We start from the raw sequence: 17,485 nt of genomic DNA, 5'->3' as shown, positions 1-17,485 counted from the left end.
TGTACTGTATGTCTGAATTTAACCATGAATTGAAACCAGGATAATGATGATGGAATATGTATGATGAAAATATTTAGGGGGCTATGTCATGTGTATGGGGATTTCTATTACAATATTGTTTTGTTATATTTAAGAAACCGAATGGGAAGGGGCGGGTGAGGGTTTGCTGTATTTATCTGCGATGATAGTGTTATAGTGATAATTGGAGAAATTAAGGTGTAGGGGTCTCCCTTTCATGCTGATCTTTCCAGAACCATTAAAGTGGATCAGCATTAAAGGGCAGCTTCTGCAGACACTATTGAATTGTGTGAGCACTGTGAAGAAATGGATAGGAATAAGTGGAAAAGATTTGAATTTCTTGTGACAGTGTGTTGGTGCACCCAGCTAACAAAAATATGTTCTAAGAACGTTTTGCTAACGTTCCCATTAAGTTATGAAGACCTTATGTATAGAGAAAACATTAACGGAATGTTTTCTATGTTTTACCATTATGCAAGTATTATGGGAACATTATACTTTTACTTTCTCTGAACTATCTGAAAAATGAAGTAGGTTAAGTAGTAACGTTTAAAAACAAAAACAAAAATGTTTCAGAAAAACGTTCCAAGAATGATGTTTAAATAACATGTATGTGCTAATGTTATGATAGCGTTATTAAAGACCAAATAACTTAAAGACCATATAATTATAAAGACCATTCTATTAACATTTCTGGGGGAAAAAATTGTTAATAACTTTGAGAGAACCTTGCCAGAACGTTCCCTGTTAACTGGGCATTATGTGTTGAAGTAGTTGTGTGCTAAGAGGAGGTTGTGTTTCAAATTCAAAGCATCGATCCGAGAAGACTCTGGTGCTCCCTTACACTCTGCCTCATACACACATAATCATAGACATACTATGCTCACACACAAAGATGAACATTACACACGCACACAAACATAGCACGTTTCGTTCTGTCTCTCACGCATTCACACTGGGGTCCTTGCTCAGCTGCAGGCAGCAAGTACAAGGCCTGAATGTAATTTCCTCATTGCCATTGTTATAATATTCTAAATGATAGCTTTCTCGAAAAAAAAGAAAAGAAAGAATAATAGTGCTTGTTAAAATATTGAGAGAAAAAAAATGTTTTCTTTTGTAACTGGCTTTACAAAATGCTTTAATAAATTATTGTAATTTATCGCAAGTTGTGGTTTCATTTGTATATTTAAAGGTTCTCTAAAGCCTGGCTCACACTAAAGCCTGGCTCACACTACAGGAGTTTTAGGCCGATTTATGCCCGATTTTCCCCTCCCGAGAATCGGAGAAAAAATCTTGTCGAGGACCTCGATCGGTTCCGATGTTCGGCACAGATTATCTGGTAATGTGAGGCATTCACAGATCGAATCTTGCACCTCCCGATCTGCTCTTACACAAATCGGGCTCGCCCCGATCATATCAAACATGTTTGATATTTATCGGGATGAGCAAGATTGTGATTACGTCAGTACTGTCACAATAGCCAATAAGTAGGGCTGTCATGGTGAAGGAATTTCCATTGAGGTAATTTTGAGTGACTCATCAGCGCGATGCGCGCATTATCTCCATTTATCCAGTTATTGCTAAATAAATAAGCATAATACAGTATAATAAATAATAATAAAATACTAAATGCATAATAAAGGCATCTGAAATAATAAACTAAGTAGCCTACAATCTAGTGTTGTCAAAAATATAGATTTTTCGATATCGATCCTGAACTATCTGCAACTCTTCCGTCTTCCGCAGGATGCACGCGAGAAATGCACATTTCATACGGATTACATAAGCAGAGAGCAGTCTGTAGTCTGTTTTCTTTCGTTTTGAATTGTTCTGTTTAAAAGTAGACATGTCTGTGAGGCAAGTAGGCTATCTTATACGCTGAGTTTCGGTTCATTTATGAAGTATCGCCGACGCCTCCGTTTCGTGATTATCTATCGTCTGCTATATTTACTTCTTATTGATAAAAATCCAGGCAATTGGTTGATGAAACATTGTTTAAAATTAAGATACAATTAATACAAAACGAAATTCGATTTAAAGAAAGGTTTTGTGCTTTCTGTTTGATGTCTTTGTGAAAGTTTTAAAGCATATTTTAAAGTCGCTTAGAGCGGTCATGTCCGTAACATTGTTTTTTCCTCAAATGCCAACACGAAAAATAAAATAATATGAATATTTTATGTTCTGTGGAGACTGAGAGCCCTTTCTTCATCCGGTGGGTAGTAGCTACTGTAGGCTATTACTTTGGTTTGCACAGTGTAATTCACAGAATTAGGCCTAGGCCTACACAAAAATATTTTCATTATAAAATATTTATATTCATTATAAAGTTATATTCATTCAAAGATAGGTTAAATGAAACAAGCTGTTAATTATTTTAATTTTAACTTTGAGCTCCACTTTACAATGCACAGCTGAGCAGCAATGGGCATTGAGCAACGCTGCTGATCATTGTATTGAACAGAGCTGACGCCATTCATTAGAAATATCCTTATTAAAAGGATGATTTTTTTTTAAAGATTTCGCTTTCCTTGGTCACACGGCAACCTTTTCACGAATATGACTTGATATGAAGGACAGATATTTTGTTTACATCCACCTTTCCGCTTCCGATCTGTTGCGTGAGATCACGTGAGGCGCTTTCTCTGGCACGAATCTTAATAACATTGTGTAGTGTGTGATGCGCCACGATTTCTTAAATCTTGTAGTGTGAGCATGTTTAAGATTTGAGGTAAGAAAATCTGCAAAGATTCTCCTTAAGTGTGAGCTGCAACCAGATTTCAAAATCGGTTAGGATTTTAAAACTCCTGTAGTGTGAGCCAGGCTTAAAGGAGTTTTAGGCCGATTTATGCCCGATTTTCCCCTCCCGAGAATCGGAGAAAAAATCTTGTCGAGGACCTCGATCGGTTCCGATGTTCGGCACAGATTATCTGGTAATGTGAGACATTCACAGATCGAATCTTGCACCTCCCGATCTGCTCTTACACAAATCGGGCTCGCCCCGATCATATCAAACATGTTTGATATTTATCGGGATGAGCAAGATTGTGATTACGTCAGTACTGTCACAATAGCCAATAAGTAGGGCTGTCATGGTGAAGGAATTTCCATTGAGGTAATTTTGAGTGACTCATCAGCGCGATGCGCGCATTATCTCCATTTATCCATTTATTGCTAAATAAATAAGCATAATACAGTATAATAAATAATAATAAATACTAAATGCATAATAAAGGCATCTGAAATAATAAACTAAGTAGCCTACAATCTAGTGTTGTCAAAAATATAGATTTTTCGATATCGATCCTGAACCAGCTGCAACTCTTCCGTCTTCCGCAGGATGCACGCGATCTTCAGTAGGCTAGTGAACGCGCCAGAGAGAAATGCACATTTCATACGGATTACATAAGCAGAGAGCAGTCTGTTGTCTGTTTTCTTTCGTTTTGAATTGTTCTGTTTAAAAGTAGACATGTCTGTGAGGCAAGTCTATCTTATACGCTGAGTTTCGGTTCATTTATGAAGTATCGCCGACGCCTCCGTTTCGTGATTATCTATCGTCTGCTATATTTACTTCTTATTTATGAAAATCCAGGCAATTGGTTGATGAAACATTGTTTAAAATTAAGATACAATTAATACAAAACGAAATTCGATTTAAAGAAAGGTTTTGTGCTTTCTGTTTGATGTCTTTGTGAAAGTTGTAAAGCATATTTTAAAGTCGCTTAGAGCGGTCATGTCCGTAAGATTGTTTTTTCCTCAAATGCCAACACGAAAAATAAAATAATATGAATATTTTATGTTCTGTGTGGAGACTGAGAGCCCTTTCTTCATCCGGTGGGTAGTAGCTAATGTAGGCTATTACTTTGGTTTGCACAGTGTAATTCACAGAATTAGGCCTAGGCCTACACAAAAATATTTTCATTATAAAATATTTATATTCATTATAAAGTTATATTCATTCAAAGATAGGTTAAATGAAACAAGCTGTTAATTATTTTAATTTTAACTTTGAGCTCCACTTTACAATGCTCAGCTGAGCAGCAATGGGCATTGAGCAACGCTGCTGATGCTTTACCTTATAGAGATCTATGGCATTGATTCATTGTATTGAACAGAGCTGACGCCATTCATTAGAAATATCCTTATTAAAAGGATGATTTTTTTTTAAAGATTTCGCTTTCCTTGGTCACACGGCAACCTTTTCACGAATATGACTTGATATGAAGGACAGATATTTTGTTTACATCCACCTTTCCGCTTCCGATCTGTTGCGTGAGATCACGTGAGGCGCTTTCTCTGGCACGAATCTTAATAACATTGTGTAGTGTGTGATGCGCCACGATTTTCAAATCTTGTAGTGTGAGCATGTTTAAGATTTGAGGTAAGAAAATCTGCAAAGATTCTCCTTAAGTGTGAGCTGCAACCAGATTTCAAAATCGGTTAGGATTTTAAAACTCCTGTAGTGTGAGCGAGGCTTAAGCGATCCTGGGTGACGTCACTTCTTGTTGACGTTCGAACTATTGTCAAACAAAACGGAGGCTAGCTAGACCCTCCCTCCTCCTCATCCGCACACTAACCCCCCAAACCACACCCCCAAACCCTTCTTGTCGGTGATTGGCTAGAACAGTTTGTTATGTTTTGGGGAGCGGGTCGCTGCAGTTTGTTTTTGTTGCTGTGTGTGGAGCCAGGGCTGTCTACAGAGATCGCGTTTCTTTACAGTGTGTTCAGGGGACAGGCAGCCAGCGGATAGTGAGGAGATGTTTGCTGTATGTGACAAAAAATGTTTTGGCCTAAAAAACGCGTGACATCGCTTAGAGCACCTTTAATATCTTGCATGCTTGACAACTTCTTGTGGTGTTTTATGTATTATCCACCAGAGGGTGCCAACAAATCTGGTTACGCTTTATATTAAAGGGATATATCACCCAAAAAATAAAATTGTCATCATTTACTCACCCTCAAGTTGTTCCAAACCTGTATTAGTAATAGTAGGGCCTATATATATTTATAATAACCTGTATTCTCTCTTCAGTTAAACACAAAAAAAGATATTTTAAAGAATGCTGGTAACCAGACAGTTGATGGATCCCATTGACTTCCTTCCATAGTAGCCTATTTTTTCCTACTATGGAAGTCAATGGCTACTGTCTGTTGATTACCACCATTCTTTAAAATATCTTCTTTTGTGTTCAACAGAATAAATAAACTCACACATGTTTCGATCAACATAAGGGTGAGTAAATGATGACAAAATTGTCATTTTTGGGTGAACTATCCTTTAATATTAAGACAAATGCTCACCCTTATATCTTTAATACATATAATCAAAATAATTCCAATTATTAATATGTATATTAGGTAACGCTTTAGATTACAGCCCGGAAAGTACTGGGTAATTAAAGCAATTTTACAGCGTAACCTTCGGTAATTATAGTGTACCTATAACGTACTTACAATATAAGTATAAGGGAACAATATTTTAAGTTTGGGGAATAAAGGGGTAACAACCAGGAGAATTAAAAAAATATTAATATTGTGAGTATTATAGAACTATGGGGTACTTATTCTACTATTATGATATAACAATCTTACATTTGTGATCAATTAAGCAAGAACATACACTGCGTACCTTTTTGAAATAATGGTGAACCAGTACATAAATAGATATAATAGATATGTACCCTGTAATTTTTAAAATGTAATCTTTTTAACAAAAGTGCACTGAAAATGAAAACTATTGCAACTTTTGCTGAAATATTGGGGAAAGATACTCTTGTTTCATGTAGCTTGTTACCCCCTTGTTCCATGTAGTTACAGGGTAAGTGTGACGTTGCGGGCTGTAAATTAAAGTGGTGCTTGTTACCCTCTTGTTCCATGTTACAGGGTAAGTACAATAAAAATACACACAATCTTATATCACTGACTCGGAAACCTTTATTTATTATACAAGCACCACTTACCCTGTAACCACATGAAACAAGATATATTTCCCAGTATTTAAAAAAATTGCAATAGTCTTAGCTTTTCTTGCCTTGAAACATGTTAGCCCAACTTAAACATCTGCACTTTTGCTATCAAAAAAATAAAATAAAAGTATAAATGCATAGCTATGTACCCTGTCATTTTTAAAAAGCCTACAGTATGTATTGCCTTGCACACAATTATTACAAAAAGGTACATAGTGTATGTTCTCGCTTAATTGCTCCCAAATGTAAGATTGTTGTATCATAATAGTAGAATAAGTACCCCTTAAGTTAGTTCTATAATACTTACAGTATAAATATTTTTTTTAATTCTCCTGGTTGTTACCCCTTTATTCCCCAAACTTTACATATTGTTCCCTTATACTTACATGTAAGTACTTTATAGGTACACTATAATTACCGAAAGTTACTCTGTAAATTCCTCTTAATTACACAGTAGCTACTTTCCGGGCTGTAATCTAAAGCGTTACCGTATATTACTTTTAATTTATATGTTGACGTTATTCTTTATTGAATATTTAAGGATATTTTTCAAAAAATCTTATTCCCACTTTTTCTCACTAAAGTAACATACAGGCTATTAAACGTAGCAAACCACAGAGTTAATTTCTTGTTGTATACGTGCATACAAAAATAAAAAAGAGAGATTATGGAAGGAAACGTAGACTCAGTCTATAGAGTTTTTATTATTATTATTATAATTATTTAAAACCTTAGACCATTTTCAGACTTGGGGATTAAATAGGCCTATGCAAATTTTGCGACAGCCGATTCAGTCAGCTTGCTGCTTAATAATCATGAGCAAGAATTTCCCCATTGGACGATTACAGTGCGACGTCATGGACTACTAAATATTCATACGTCAAGCCACCGTCATTGGAACATTACTAAGCAGCTTTTGTATTGTGTAGGCTACTTAATATTAATCAAACACGCCTTCGCCGAGGTAGGTATTGTAATTGAGGTGAAAGGGAAACAAAACTACAAAACCTGTTCCACGGTTTCGGATGAAGTGTGAAGCTGAGGATTTGAAGCTGAGGATTTAAAGGGAGATATTTGCAGGCAAATATATATATATATTACAAACAAAACAGAGGAGTCAGTTTTATTGAAGTATTCGTTCATTTAAAGAAGAAAACATGAATTGTATTCCTCTCGTCCTGCTTCTCTTTGGTTTGAGTTCTACACTGGCACAGACTACAGCACAGATAAATGCAACAGAAAATGCAACACAATCTTCAACTTCTACACAATCTTCAACAACACAGACTACGACTCAATCTACAAGTACAGCTACAACGACTACACCACCACCACGTCCAAGTAAGGCAAATAGACATTGTTACAATCTCAATTTTGATTAAATTTTTTTGTTTCATTTGTTATAGGTCCTCTAGTTTCACTGTTGTTGAATTTACATAGACATATAATTAAAACTTAACTTAAAACAATAACCAGAATCAATCATTAGGCTACTATCATTTTTTACTATAGTTGTTTTACTACAACGGGCAAAAAAAAAACAAAAAAACTTACAAATACGCATGTTTTGGGGGCCATATATAAGCTGTTTAAACCTTTAATTCCCCTGGAAAACATATGTCGTACTAGTAAATAACTGCCTTACTCTGATTTCCCATGTTGCTTTAGTCTGTTTCATAACTACGGATGGCCAAGGCAACCACTGTCTCATAGGGTCTAATTGTTGCCTAATGTATTGAGTCAGACTCATTTCTGCATTAACTAACGTGTTCTCTCTCACTCTTCTCACTTTTTCTAGGTTGTGAGAGCAAGAATGGTACAAGCTGTGACGCATGCTTGGAAGATGTGAATGTGAGTTTGGATAAAAACTCTCTCTCTCTGTGTGATATTATTGTCATAATATTTATTTATACATATTTACTTATTTATTTAATACATATTTTTGCATGTCACTGGTCTACAAAGCAGACTGGCCTGTTTTATTCACTCTGTGTTCACTGTTTACTTACAACACAAACATAAGGGTGAGTGTAAACATGTTACAGTAGGAAGGAGGGAGATTTGACCTGTATAAATGAAAACATAAGATGAGAAAGAGAATATAAGAGTGTCAAGGAAATAATGAACTCGGCAAGTAGCTGGATTTTTTTTTATATATACACTTAGAGTATCACTTATCTCACCTGTGGAACAGGTTTGGTCTGTTCTGTTCTTACAGCTTTATACTCTTTCCTAGAGCTCAGACTCACTTGAGAGAGCCTGTGCACTTTCCCTTTCCAAAGTCAGTCAAGTATTTACGAAGGCCACCTGTATTCAGGTCAGCTGCTTATTTAGTAATGTTTGCTAATCCCTAGCTTCCAAAAATATGTTCTAAGAATGTTTCGGTAACGTTCCCATTAAGTTCTCTGAATGTTTAAAACATCCAGATTTTTAAATGTTTTAAAACAAAGTATTTTTCCTAGTTATTCAATCATTATGAAATCATTACATTTTATCATTCTGCAAACATTTTGGGAACATTAGTTTTGAATGTTCTCTGAAGTAAATGTTAGATAAATGTCCAACTAAATAATGTTTTTGTGGTAATATTTTGAGGACATTATTACACACCATATAACTTTTATTAATCTTCTATTAACGTTACTGGAAGAACGTTTTTTCATAACTTTGGGAGAACCTTGCCAGAATGTTATCCAAAGTCAAGGTGCTATTAGGTCCATTTGATTGAAAGGCATTTGAATTGTTAGTATCTTTTTTTAGCTATAGATTTCAGGATATGTGACGCTGACATTCCATATTTATTCAACAAACCTTTGACACGCTTCAGTGTTCTAGGCTTCAGACACGCACACACTGCTGTTTTTCTCACAGTTCCTGACATGTGCATCAGTATCAACATTCCCATCAACGTCAATGCTGATGTCATTGCCATCATCAGCAGCATTGTTGCTGTGACTATCTGCAACCCTCAATTCAGGGAACAAAATAATAAGCTTTGAACCTACAGAGGATGAATGCATTTAACAAAATTAGTTTTCAATCTATTTTTTCAGTGTCTGTGGTGCATCCCAACTAAAAAGTGTGTAACATACCCAGCCAAAACCATCCTGCCCCCGCATTCCCTCTGCCCACTGAACGATGCTCGATGGGGCCTTTGCACTAGTAAGAAATGTCTTCATTTAATTTCTTGAAAAACCTGCTCAAATACCTAAATATAGAGTGGTGCAGGGATGACAACCCTGCAATCAATCAAAAAACCCCATAGGAAATAATGGGGGATCATTGTCTTGTTTTCATACAAATGCCCCAATTTTCATAATGGGGTCTGTGGTAAACATAACTTGACTATACTTGAATGTTTTGCTCTACAACCTAAATTACACACACCCATGTCGAAAACGAAGCTGTTATTTTTTTTTTTTTTTAAATGTGTATTTCTATTAAGTAACTACGTAGATAAGAACATTTGGGGTGTGAGTGTGTAATTTACATTGTAGAGCAAAGTTAAATGATTGCCGCTTATTTAATATTGGATCTTTTGATAAATAGCATTATTTGTCTAGATAACTGATTTATTCTCAGGTGAGAATGTGGATCTTATCAATTAGAAATAGCCCAAAATGTAGATGAAAATAAATGTGTGGCCTTTTAAATCACAAAACAACTTTGGGCAATCAAGACATCTTTCTAATTCAGATAATCATTTTTTTACAAGTCTAATACTTAAATTTAGCTTACAATTCTTTTTAGTTTTTAGTTTAAAAATAAATATTTGTATGGATTTATAATATTTATCATTAGCAGAATTTCAGTATTGTTGCATCTATAATTATTATTCTTAATATTAACATATTTTAATTTATGTGTTGTTATTGATGTCTAATAATCATTTTTGTGTCAAAAAACTGAAGGAAAAAAAAAAACAATAATTAAACATGTTTATGCATATTGGTAATCAGGCACTTATAGTAGCAGTCATAAACCAACAATATCAGGAGGACTATCTCTAGTCCTTTCTCTAGCCCAAATTACTAATTCATCACAACTAAAAATCAATGAACTACAGTTACCATAATCATATGTTCTTGCCATGATGAATGTTATAAGAATTGGTACTGCATCACCTTCAGAGATCATTTTTTGACCCTTTTGTATGACTTTCTGTTTTTTGTGAAATTCAGTAAACTTCCAGATTTTGATCATTACGTTGTCAGTGGCTGCAGCGCTCTCCATCATTGGTTTTTTGGTGTGTATATTCTGTTGCTGCAAGTGTGAGAATGCTGGGTAAGTCTGAATATACGAGATGTGTTTGACCTATTGTATGTCACATGGCCTTTTATAACATTGTTGACTGACAAATGAGTCGCACCTTCCATTTTGTTGTCTTAAATACTATGGGGAGTTGATGTCACCTGCCTCAGGCTGTAATTACATATACTAGCATAAATGAGAATTTTGAAATGGTAAAATAGTAGAGAACTAAGACACCTCTGGATAATATAAATAGGGCTCAACAACTTAACTTTCTCAAACTGGGACAATGTGTCTTTCACAGATCTGGTCGATTTGATAACAAGATGAACCGGAAGGTAGACAAGACGAAAACAAAACAAGAGGAGAGGTAAGAGATTCAAATTTTAATATTCAAAATAGAGATGACATTAGGAAATTCAAGATATTATATAAAACCAGTTTAAAGGGGAAAAATTCAAATTCAAATTATCAAATGTCTGCTTTCTATATCCATGCATATACAGAGACCACTGCAAAATCTGCAGTTTCTCTGGATTTTCTATTTATGCGCTGCATGTGTTTGAGAAAAATCTTTTCAGACCTCGATTATGCAAAGAAAACAAGTTTATATTCATTTTTAAACAACACGATACTAATGTTTTGACTTTAATTCAGAAATAATTTTTGGTGGAATAACCCTCATTTCTTAACTCTTCTGAAGTTAAAACATTACTATCGTGTTGTTATTAATGAATATTAATAAAAAATTAATATGTTTTCTTTGCATTAACTGGTCTGAAAACATGGCATTTTTATTTATTTCTATTTTGACCAGTAATCATTTTCTGCAAATAAATTCTCTAAATGACAATGTTTTTACTTGAAATATGGAAGAAATGTTGTCAGTAGTTTATAGAAAAAAAACAAAAATATAATTTTTCTCACATACATACAACACAAATCCAGAGAAACTGCTAATTTTACAGTGGTCTCTTATTTTATTTCCAGAGCTGTATATGCACATACAGATTCATTATGGGTAGTGTACCAACCTCGGAATTTTCACGGCAGACAAAAGATAATGTTATGAGGAACTTAGATGTGACAAAAGATGCCCCATGAGAAACCTGTTTTACAGCTGTAACATCTACTGATTGTCAACATACCTTTAGGGTGTGTGTGTGATTTCACAAGGAATTTATGTTCTTGTGTTTTTCTGCCACAGAAAAGCTGAGATGAAGACTAGACACGATGAGATCCGTCAAAAATATGGTGAGTCAACAATTCCCTCATCTCAGAAACTGCATAAATAAGTGAATTTGAACAGGTTATTATGCTGGCAGTGCATGAAAAATAAATCAAAACTGTCAATCGTTGTAAAGATAAGCAGCATATGACAGTGTTTTAAAAATAGGTTTAGCCTTGTGTTTTGGAACGTTTTCAAAAAAGCTGCATGTTTTTAAAATATAGTATTTGCTATGACTAGTCAAATATTCATGTTTTTATGAAGGTGTGCTCCCTCTAGTGGTGATAATGCAATTTGACCTCTTGTGTTTCTGCAGTAAACACTCTTTGACACGAATGGATATGTGTACATTGAGTTAATATTTATGTTTTATAATAATATTTAACATTAAGCTTTGTCCAATGGCCTTTATTTTGAGAATAAATATGTTGCTGTATTTTTGATTAATATATGTAATTTTATCTTTTGTATTTCTTTCTGTCTCTGTATCAGGTCTCAGCAGGGCAAGTCCTTATTCCAGATTTGAAAATCCCAACTAAAGTGATGGGTGCATTATTTTATAAATGAACACTTTGACAATCTGCTGTCTATGCCAACATTATTAAAAATGGATAAATGGAAGAATGAGATTCCACTGTGCTCAAAATGATGAATTCAACCTAAGTCCATTTATGTTCATTTATTTTATTTACCACAATTTTCCACAAAGGCTATGCCTTTTTACTCTCCTGTTATATATAATGTTTAAAATTGTGTTTTTCCACTCATTTATTAAAACAGTCTTTTAAGTATTATTTTATAAGAACAAATGTTCATTTGTTCATTTCTGTTCTTGTCAGATTCTGTTAGATCAATAAGTTGACACAGAACACATTGCATAAGCACCGAATGGGTCAGGACTTTGCATATCATATCATTCTCATACTGATTAGGCTGTTCAGTGACTGTTAAAAAACTGCCCATCATAATATGAAAGTATAATAGCAAATTTACCCTGTAAAGGATTCACTGAAACCTAAGCTATTCTTTGTAAATGTACCTCAATATAATATGAAGTCAAATAAACTCTATTCTGCTGAGCCTAATAGACTTTTTTAGAATACTTGATAAATGCCTGCTGATGTAGTGTATGATTTATTGAATAAAATAATGAATAAATAATTAAAAGTTGCTTGCCTGTTTTGCCTTAAATCTAATAGAAAAATGTTGTTGTTGTTTTTTAACAAATGGTACATTTTGAGGTATTAAATGTTCAAATGTTATTTAATTCACTTTCTATGGGGTCTGCAAACCCTTTACCAAAACTTGTAAAATGTGTAAATATAGTTCTAACATAGCATAGTTTTAATCAATGCACAATAAATACACATCATAATACAATTTGACAAAATCTATAAAAAATAAAATATTTAAAACCCCCAATTTGGAATATAAAAATTACACATAAATGGGTATCAGGGTGGCAAGTTTGTAGTCATTGATAAACATATCTATTGTTGGTAACAGATTTGAAGGTTGAGATTGATGCATAGACCACCAAAATTTGTGTAAAAATGTTTTTTTGGGGGGTTGGATTCAGCAAAATATCAAGTTTCTGACTTTTCTCTGACTGCATACTAATAAAACATACACACACAAAGGACAAGGGCAATTAGGCCGGGACAACATTTCGACACGTGACCAGAGAATTATTGTGTAATATCAAAATGCACTTGCTATCAATCTCTCATTTTTATCTTCATTACTTGCAATGGGATTATTTGACCAGATGCCAGAAATCACTGACAGCTTCCTATCCACCACATAACACATGTAAACAGAACTGGGCCAGGAAACACCGAGCATCATTGTGTACAAATGAGGAAATATATGGCTATCACCAGTATTTTTACCTCTGGTTAAAGCGGTATGTATGTACTTTATCAATAAAATTAACTGATTCATTAGGCTTGCAGCTCTCCTCTTGCTCGCTCCTAGAACCAGGATGGTTACGAGCTCGATGGGCTCGGGCCTGCTTATCTCCAGAAATTCGCGGGGAGCTTTGCTCGCTCCCGCGAATGAGAGGGACGTCATGTGACCAGACACCAACCAATCGTTGATAAAGTAGGTAAAGGAAAGCGCGTTCCCGTCGGCAGCTGTGTTGCTCTACAGTGTTGGAGAGCGCATCTTGTGTTCAGTATATTTCCATAATTCAGACCAACAGACACCTGCAAAATGTCCGAAGACAAGCCAAAGGTGAGCCTCAGATTTGTAATTTGACCGTATTTTTAAGCTTTGTTCAAAACGGATGATGCCGAGTTCCAGTTACGTTTTAAGCAACCTTGCTGTGATAGTGAGATTGCGCATTTGTGCGGGAGAAAGGCGGTCGGCACGCAATCATTGTCTTGTTTTCATACAAATGCCATCCGTTTTTATTTTATAGGCTTCTGTTTTCATCACTAAATGTTTACAACCGTCCGCTAAGCAGATGCTCATTCAAAGTACGCGATTAATTTGTACTTACCGCGCATTCGCCCCGGTGTAATTCAGGGTTTGCGGGTTTTTCTTTGTGAGAGCGAAGTGGCGCTCACCGGCCACGTTACGCCACTGGCGTAAGGAAATGCCGCAAGAACAGCGTTACGGAATGTAAAAGAGCGTCGTAGTGCACGATGTTCGTCCGCCATTTGGATGGTAAATAAACGGATAAAGTGTATATTCCAAGTTAATCAAAAGTATTCACCCCCAAAGTTTCATTTGAGTAATCTTTCGGTTACGAATATTGAGTTCTGAGTTGCACCTCGCTGCGCCAGATGCTTAAAAATGGCGCACAGAGCCGCAACAATGTTTGACTAGAAGGCTAATAGTTGGTCCTACATTTGCATGTCTGTTTTTATGGATTGTTCGCCTTGCTCTGTTCACTGCTGTTATTGTTAAAGAGGTGGCAATGGTGTACTGAACGTTGTTATAATTCGATTTTTATCAGTTCACTTAGTTCTTAAAAACTTCCACTAGGCCTTGTTGTTCAGTACTTAGTTGTCGCCTTCGTAAAAAGATGTTCCATGGGCCTCTTACCATATTGCCATGTTCCACAGCAGGGTAGCTTATTTAAAAATGTTGTTGTTTCATGCATCTTAAATGTGTACATTTTGCACACTTTGATCTCACCGTGCATCATCATATATGCACTTTATTATTGTTTCAGGAGGGAGTGAAAACAGAGAATGACCACATCAATCTGAAGGTGGCAGGGCAGGATGGCTCAGTGGTCCAGTTCAAAATTAAAAGGCATACGCCACTCAGCAAATTAATGAAAGCATACTGTGAGAGACAGGTAAGGCTCTTCCTGAAATTACAACTAGTTAAATAATCATATACATGTTGCTGCTGTGTGGGCCGTACATGTGAGTCATGCCGTTACTGTCGGTGTGTTTTTGGAACAATTCAATAGAATACCAGAGAAATCACAATACAAAACACATCTAAATCACTATAGGTTGAACTCAAAAATATTGCTGCTTATATAATGATTAAAAACCTGTAATATCACATTCTAGACTGTTATTGTAAAACTGTAAACATTGCTTTCTTTCAGGGTTTGTCAATAAGACAGATTAGATTTAGATTTGACGGGCAACCAATTAATGAGACAGACACACCGGCACAGGTGAGTGAGAGTGCCCCTTTTTATTGCTATCAAATCCCCAGTGTTATCTTCAATATTGTTTATGTACTATTACAGTATTTATTTTAATATTTTGATAGAGCTTTTATTTTTATATTGAGTTTTAATTTTAGTTTTTGTAATTGTCTATTTGTCATTTTTATTTGTTAATTTTTTTGTTTCTTTTTAGCTTTAATTTATTTTTATTTCCATTTTAGTACTTCAATGAAAACTAGAATTGTTGCATTGTCAGCTAACTGAAATAAGTTTTTCATCTATTTACATTTTACTGTTATTTCAGTTTGTTTCAATTTACAAAAATTGTTTACTAGTTTTATTAAACAATAGTAACACTGGAAATCCCTGATCATACTCCCTTTAAAGGTTTACCAACCCCAAATGTAGGGTGTTTTATATTTTGATTGTAGTAAAAATATGTTTGTCATATTGTGTGTGTGATTTTTATATATATATATATAATTATGTTATCAAAATGATTTCTTTATCATCAGGTCACTCAAAATAATGGGTATTTTATGTGATCAGATGGAATATGTGTGTGTGTACACGTTTTATATATATATATATATATATATATATGCACATACATGTTACACACATACATATTCCATCCTCAGGTCACATAAAATACCCATTATTTTGAGTTTATATATATATATATATTCCATACACAACCAAACTTAACAGGTGACAAGCCATACAGTATTTCCATACCTTATAGTCACTTAATTTTTTTCTCGTTTGCCTGTTAGTTGGAGATGGAGGACGAGGACACGATCGACGTATTTCAGCAACAAACTGGCGGCTCCTGCTAAAACTCCACACCACCTGGACCCCACGCTTATCTATTTTATTCCTCATGATGTTTCATTCAGATGCTTTCACACTGTTTCCCCTTCTCTTTCTCTCTTTGTCTCTCTTCTGCCATCTCTAGCTTTCCTAGAGTGGGCATCACAAATGTGTTTCCAGTATTTATATACGCAATGGTTAGACAGCTACTGTGGTGGGGGGAACAAGCTCAAGAAGGCTACCAGAGGGCGAAGTTCTTCAAATTGTCCACAGGCCCCACTAGCCACTTCTGCAGGGTTTTATGTTGCTCAGAACACTGATTCTCTCGACAAGCCCCCTGACCGATCACAACAGGGAACCGCTCTATAGTGTATTCGCCCTATTAAAAGTGAAGAAGCATAGGTTTTTTTTTTCTTTTCTTCGTCTTTCAATTCTTAAGAGCTTTAAGTAGGCCTGTTTCAACTCGGATTGTATTTGCCTGTGTGTTGTAGGAATATGTTCGACCAGTGTAGTATTCATTTGCCTTTTTAATGGGGCCGCTTCTCGTATGAGCTCACTGTAGGGACGGGATCTATGGATCCTCTTGTTGGTCGTTTATAAATGAAGAGATGGATTACGTGACACAATTTACAGTGACCCTTTCTGGACCAAACCCCAAAGAATGGTACTCGATTAGCTGATAAAGGCAGGATTACACCAACTAGTTTATACTTTTAAATGTCTGTAGAAATCTATCCATTTATAATTTCCATTTCCTCTTAAATGTTGGTTGAGGAGAGTGGAATGACCTAAATGGACCAATACATCTCTTTTTCCTTTCCTTTTTTTTTTTTTTTTTTTTTCCCTTTTTTAAATCCCAAATCTACAACCAGGTCTTGAATCAAATCAAAAGGGAATCCTTTCAGGCTTTGTTGCAGAGGTGTATCTGTCATCGCTCACAAGGACTGGTCTGATCTCTTTTAACATCTCTAGCCCTCCCACTGTAATTCACACGGCTGAAAGGGAGAGAGGGTTTTAAGGGCCGACTCAAGATTTCCAGATTTTGGCATCCTTCTGTATTGACATGTACATTTTTTTTGTCCTTTACTACTGTAAACAATAAATATAGTTTGGTACTTTTTTTTTTTTTGCTGAGGCTTTTTCCATGTCCACAGAGTAATTGTTTAACAGCATGTCTTTTCAAATACAAAGCATTGTAGAAAAGCACAATGATGCATCCTTTAGCAATATGTCAAGTCTCTTTATACACACTTATTACATGTATAAACATATAAAACATGAGATGAAGTGTCAAAGATTAAATATAAAATATAAATAAATTCTGGAGTGTCACAAAGGCACTTGAATGTCACACATGTAGCTTGTTGCATTGTCTTACAAGATGAGATGCAGTGTCGTTCATATCCACTTTTAAGAGAAAAATATATTTCTAAAAATCTACAGTTACAGAGAACAATGCTTGTAAAACGATTTGGGATTTTTCAAAACTGCTAAATAAAAAACTCTTGCTTTCAGAATGGTAGTGAACAATATTTTCTTGAGATATTAAAATAAGCAGTCGGTGTGTACAGATTG

The 17,485-nt window shown here is 35.1% G+C and overlaps 2 protein-coding genes across 2 annotated transcripts; both read left to right on the top strand.

Annotated features, from left to right (window-relative positions):
* Positions 1 to 6,997: 6,997 nt before the first annotated feature.
* Positions 6,998 to 12,552, top strand: pttg1ipa (PTTG1 interacting protein a). Its single transcript, XM_056267029.1, has 7 exons — positions 6,998 to 7,322; positions 7,780 to 7,832; positions 9,035 to 9,143; positions 10,163 to 10,265; positions 10,537 to 10,602; positions 11,440 to 11,486; positions 11,953 to 12,552. The coding sequence occupies exons 1-7, from the start codon at positions 7,139 to 7,141 to the stop codon at positions 11,997 to 11,999; spliced, it is 609 nt and encodes a 202-aa protein (XP_056123004.1). The 5' UTR covers positions 6,998 to 7,138; the 3' UTR covers positions 12,000 to 12,552.
* Positions 12,553 to 13,543: 991 nt separating this feature from the next.
* sumo3a (small ubiquitin like modifier 3a) lies at positions 13,544 to 17,427 on the top strand. Its single transcript, XM_056266923.1, has 4 exons — positions 13,544 to 13,695; positions 14,642 to 14,770; positions 15,032 to 15,103; positions 15,874 to 17,427. Exons 1-4 carry the CDS (start codon positions 13,675 to 13,677, stop codon positions 15,934 to 15,936), a joined length of 285 nt encoding a protein of 94 aa, XP_056122898.1. The 5' UTR covers positions 13,544 to 13,674; the 3' UTR covers positions 15,937 to 17,427.
* The last annotated feature ends 58 nt before the right edge of the window (positions 17,428 to 17,485 follow it).

Source organism: Rhinichthys klamathensis, unplaced genomic scaffold, assembly GCF_029890125.1.
Source record: "Rhinichthys klamathensis goyatoka isolate OS25496 unplaced genomic scaffold, OSU_Roscu_1.1 h1tg000254l_1, whole genome shotgun sequence".
NCBI classification, from domain to species: Eukaryota; Metazoa; Chordata; class Actinopteri; order Cypriniformes; family Leuciscidae; genus Rhinichthys; species Rhinichthys klamathensis.
Note: the sequence above shows the minus strand (reverse complement) of the source record. Positions and strands in the feature narration are given on the sequence as shown.

Excerpts from the sequence above, each read along its gene's own strand:
- pttg1ipa (XM_056267029.1), top strand. The coding sequence starts at position 7,139 with ATGAATTGTATTCCTCTCGTCCTGCTTCTCTTTGGTTTGAGTTCTACA. Across the intron at positions 9,144-10,162 it reads TCGATGGGGCCTTTGCACTA|TAAACTTCCAGATTTTGATC; the intron begins GTAAGAAATGTC and ends TGTGAAATTCAG. Across the intron at positions 11,487-11,952 it reads TGAGATCCGTCAAAAATATG|GTCTCAGCAGGGCAAGTCCT; the intron begins GTGAGTCAACAA and ends TCTCTGTATCAG.
- sumo3a (XM_056266923.1), top strand. The coding sequence starts at position 13,675 with ATGTCCGAAGACAAGCCAAAG. Across the intron at positions 13,696-14,641 it reads TGTCCGAAGACAAGCCAAAG|GAGGGAGTGAAAACAGAGAA; the intron begins GTGAGCCTCAGA and ends TTATTGTTTCAG. Across the intron at positions 14,771-15,031 it reads AAGCATACTGTGAGAGACAG|GGTTTGTCAATAAGACAGAT; the intron begins GTAAGGCTCTTC and ends GCTTTCTTTCAG.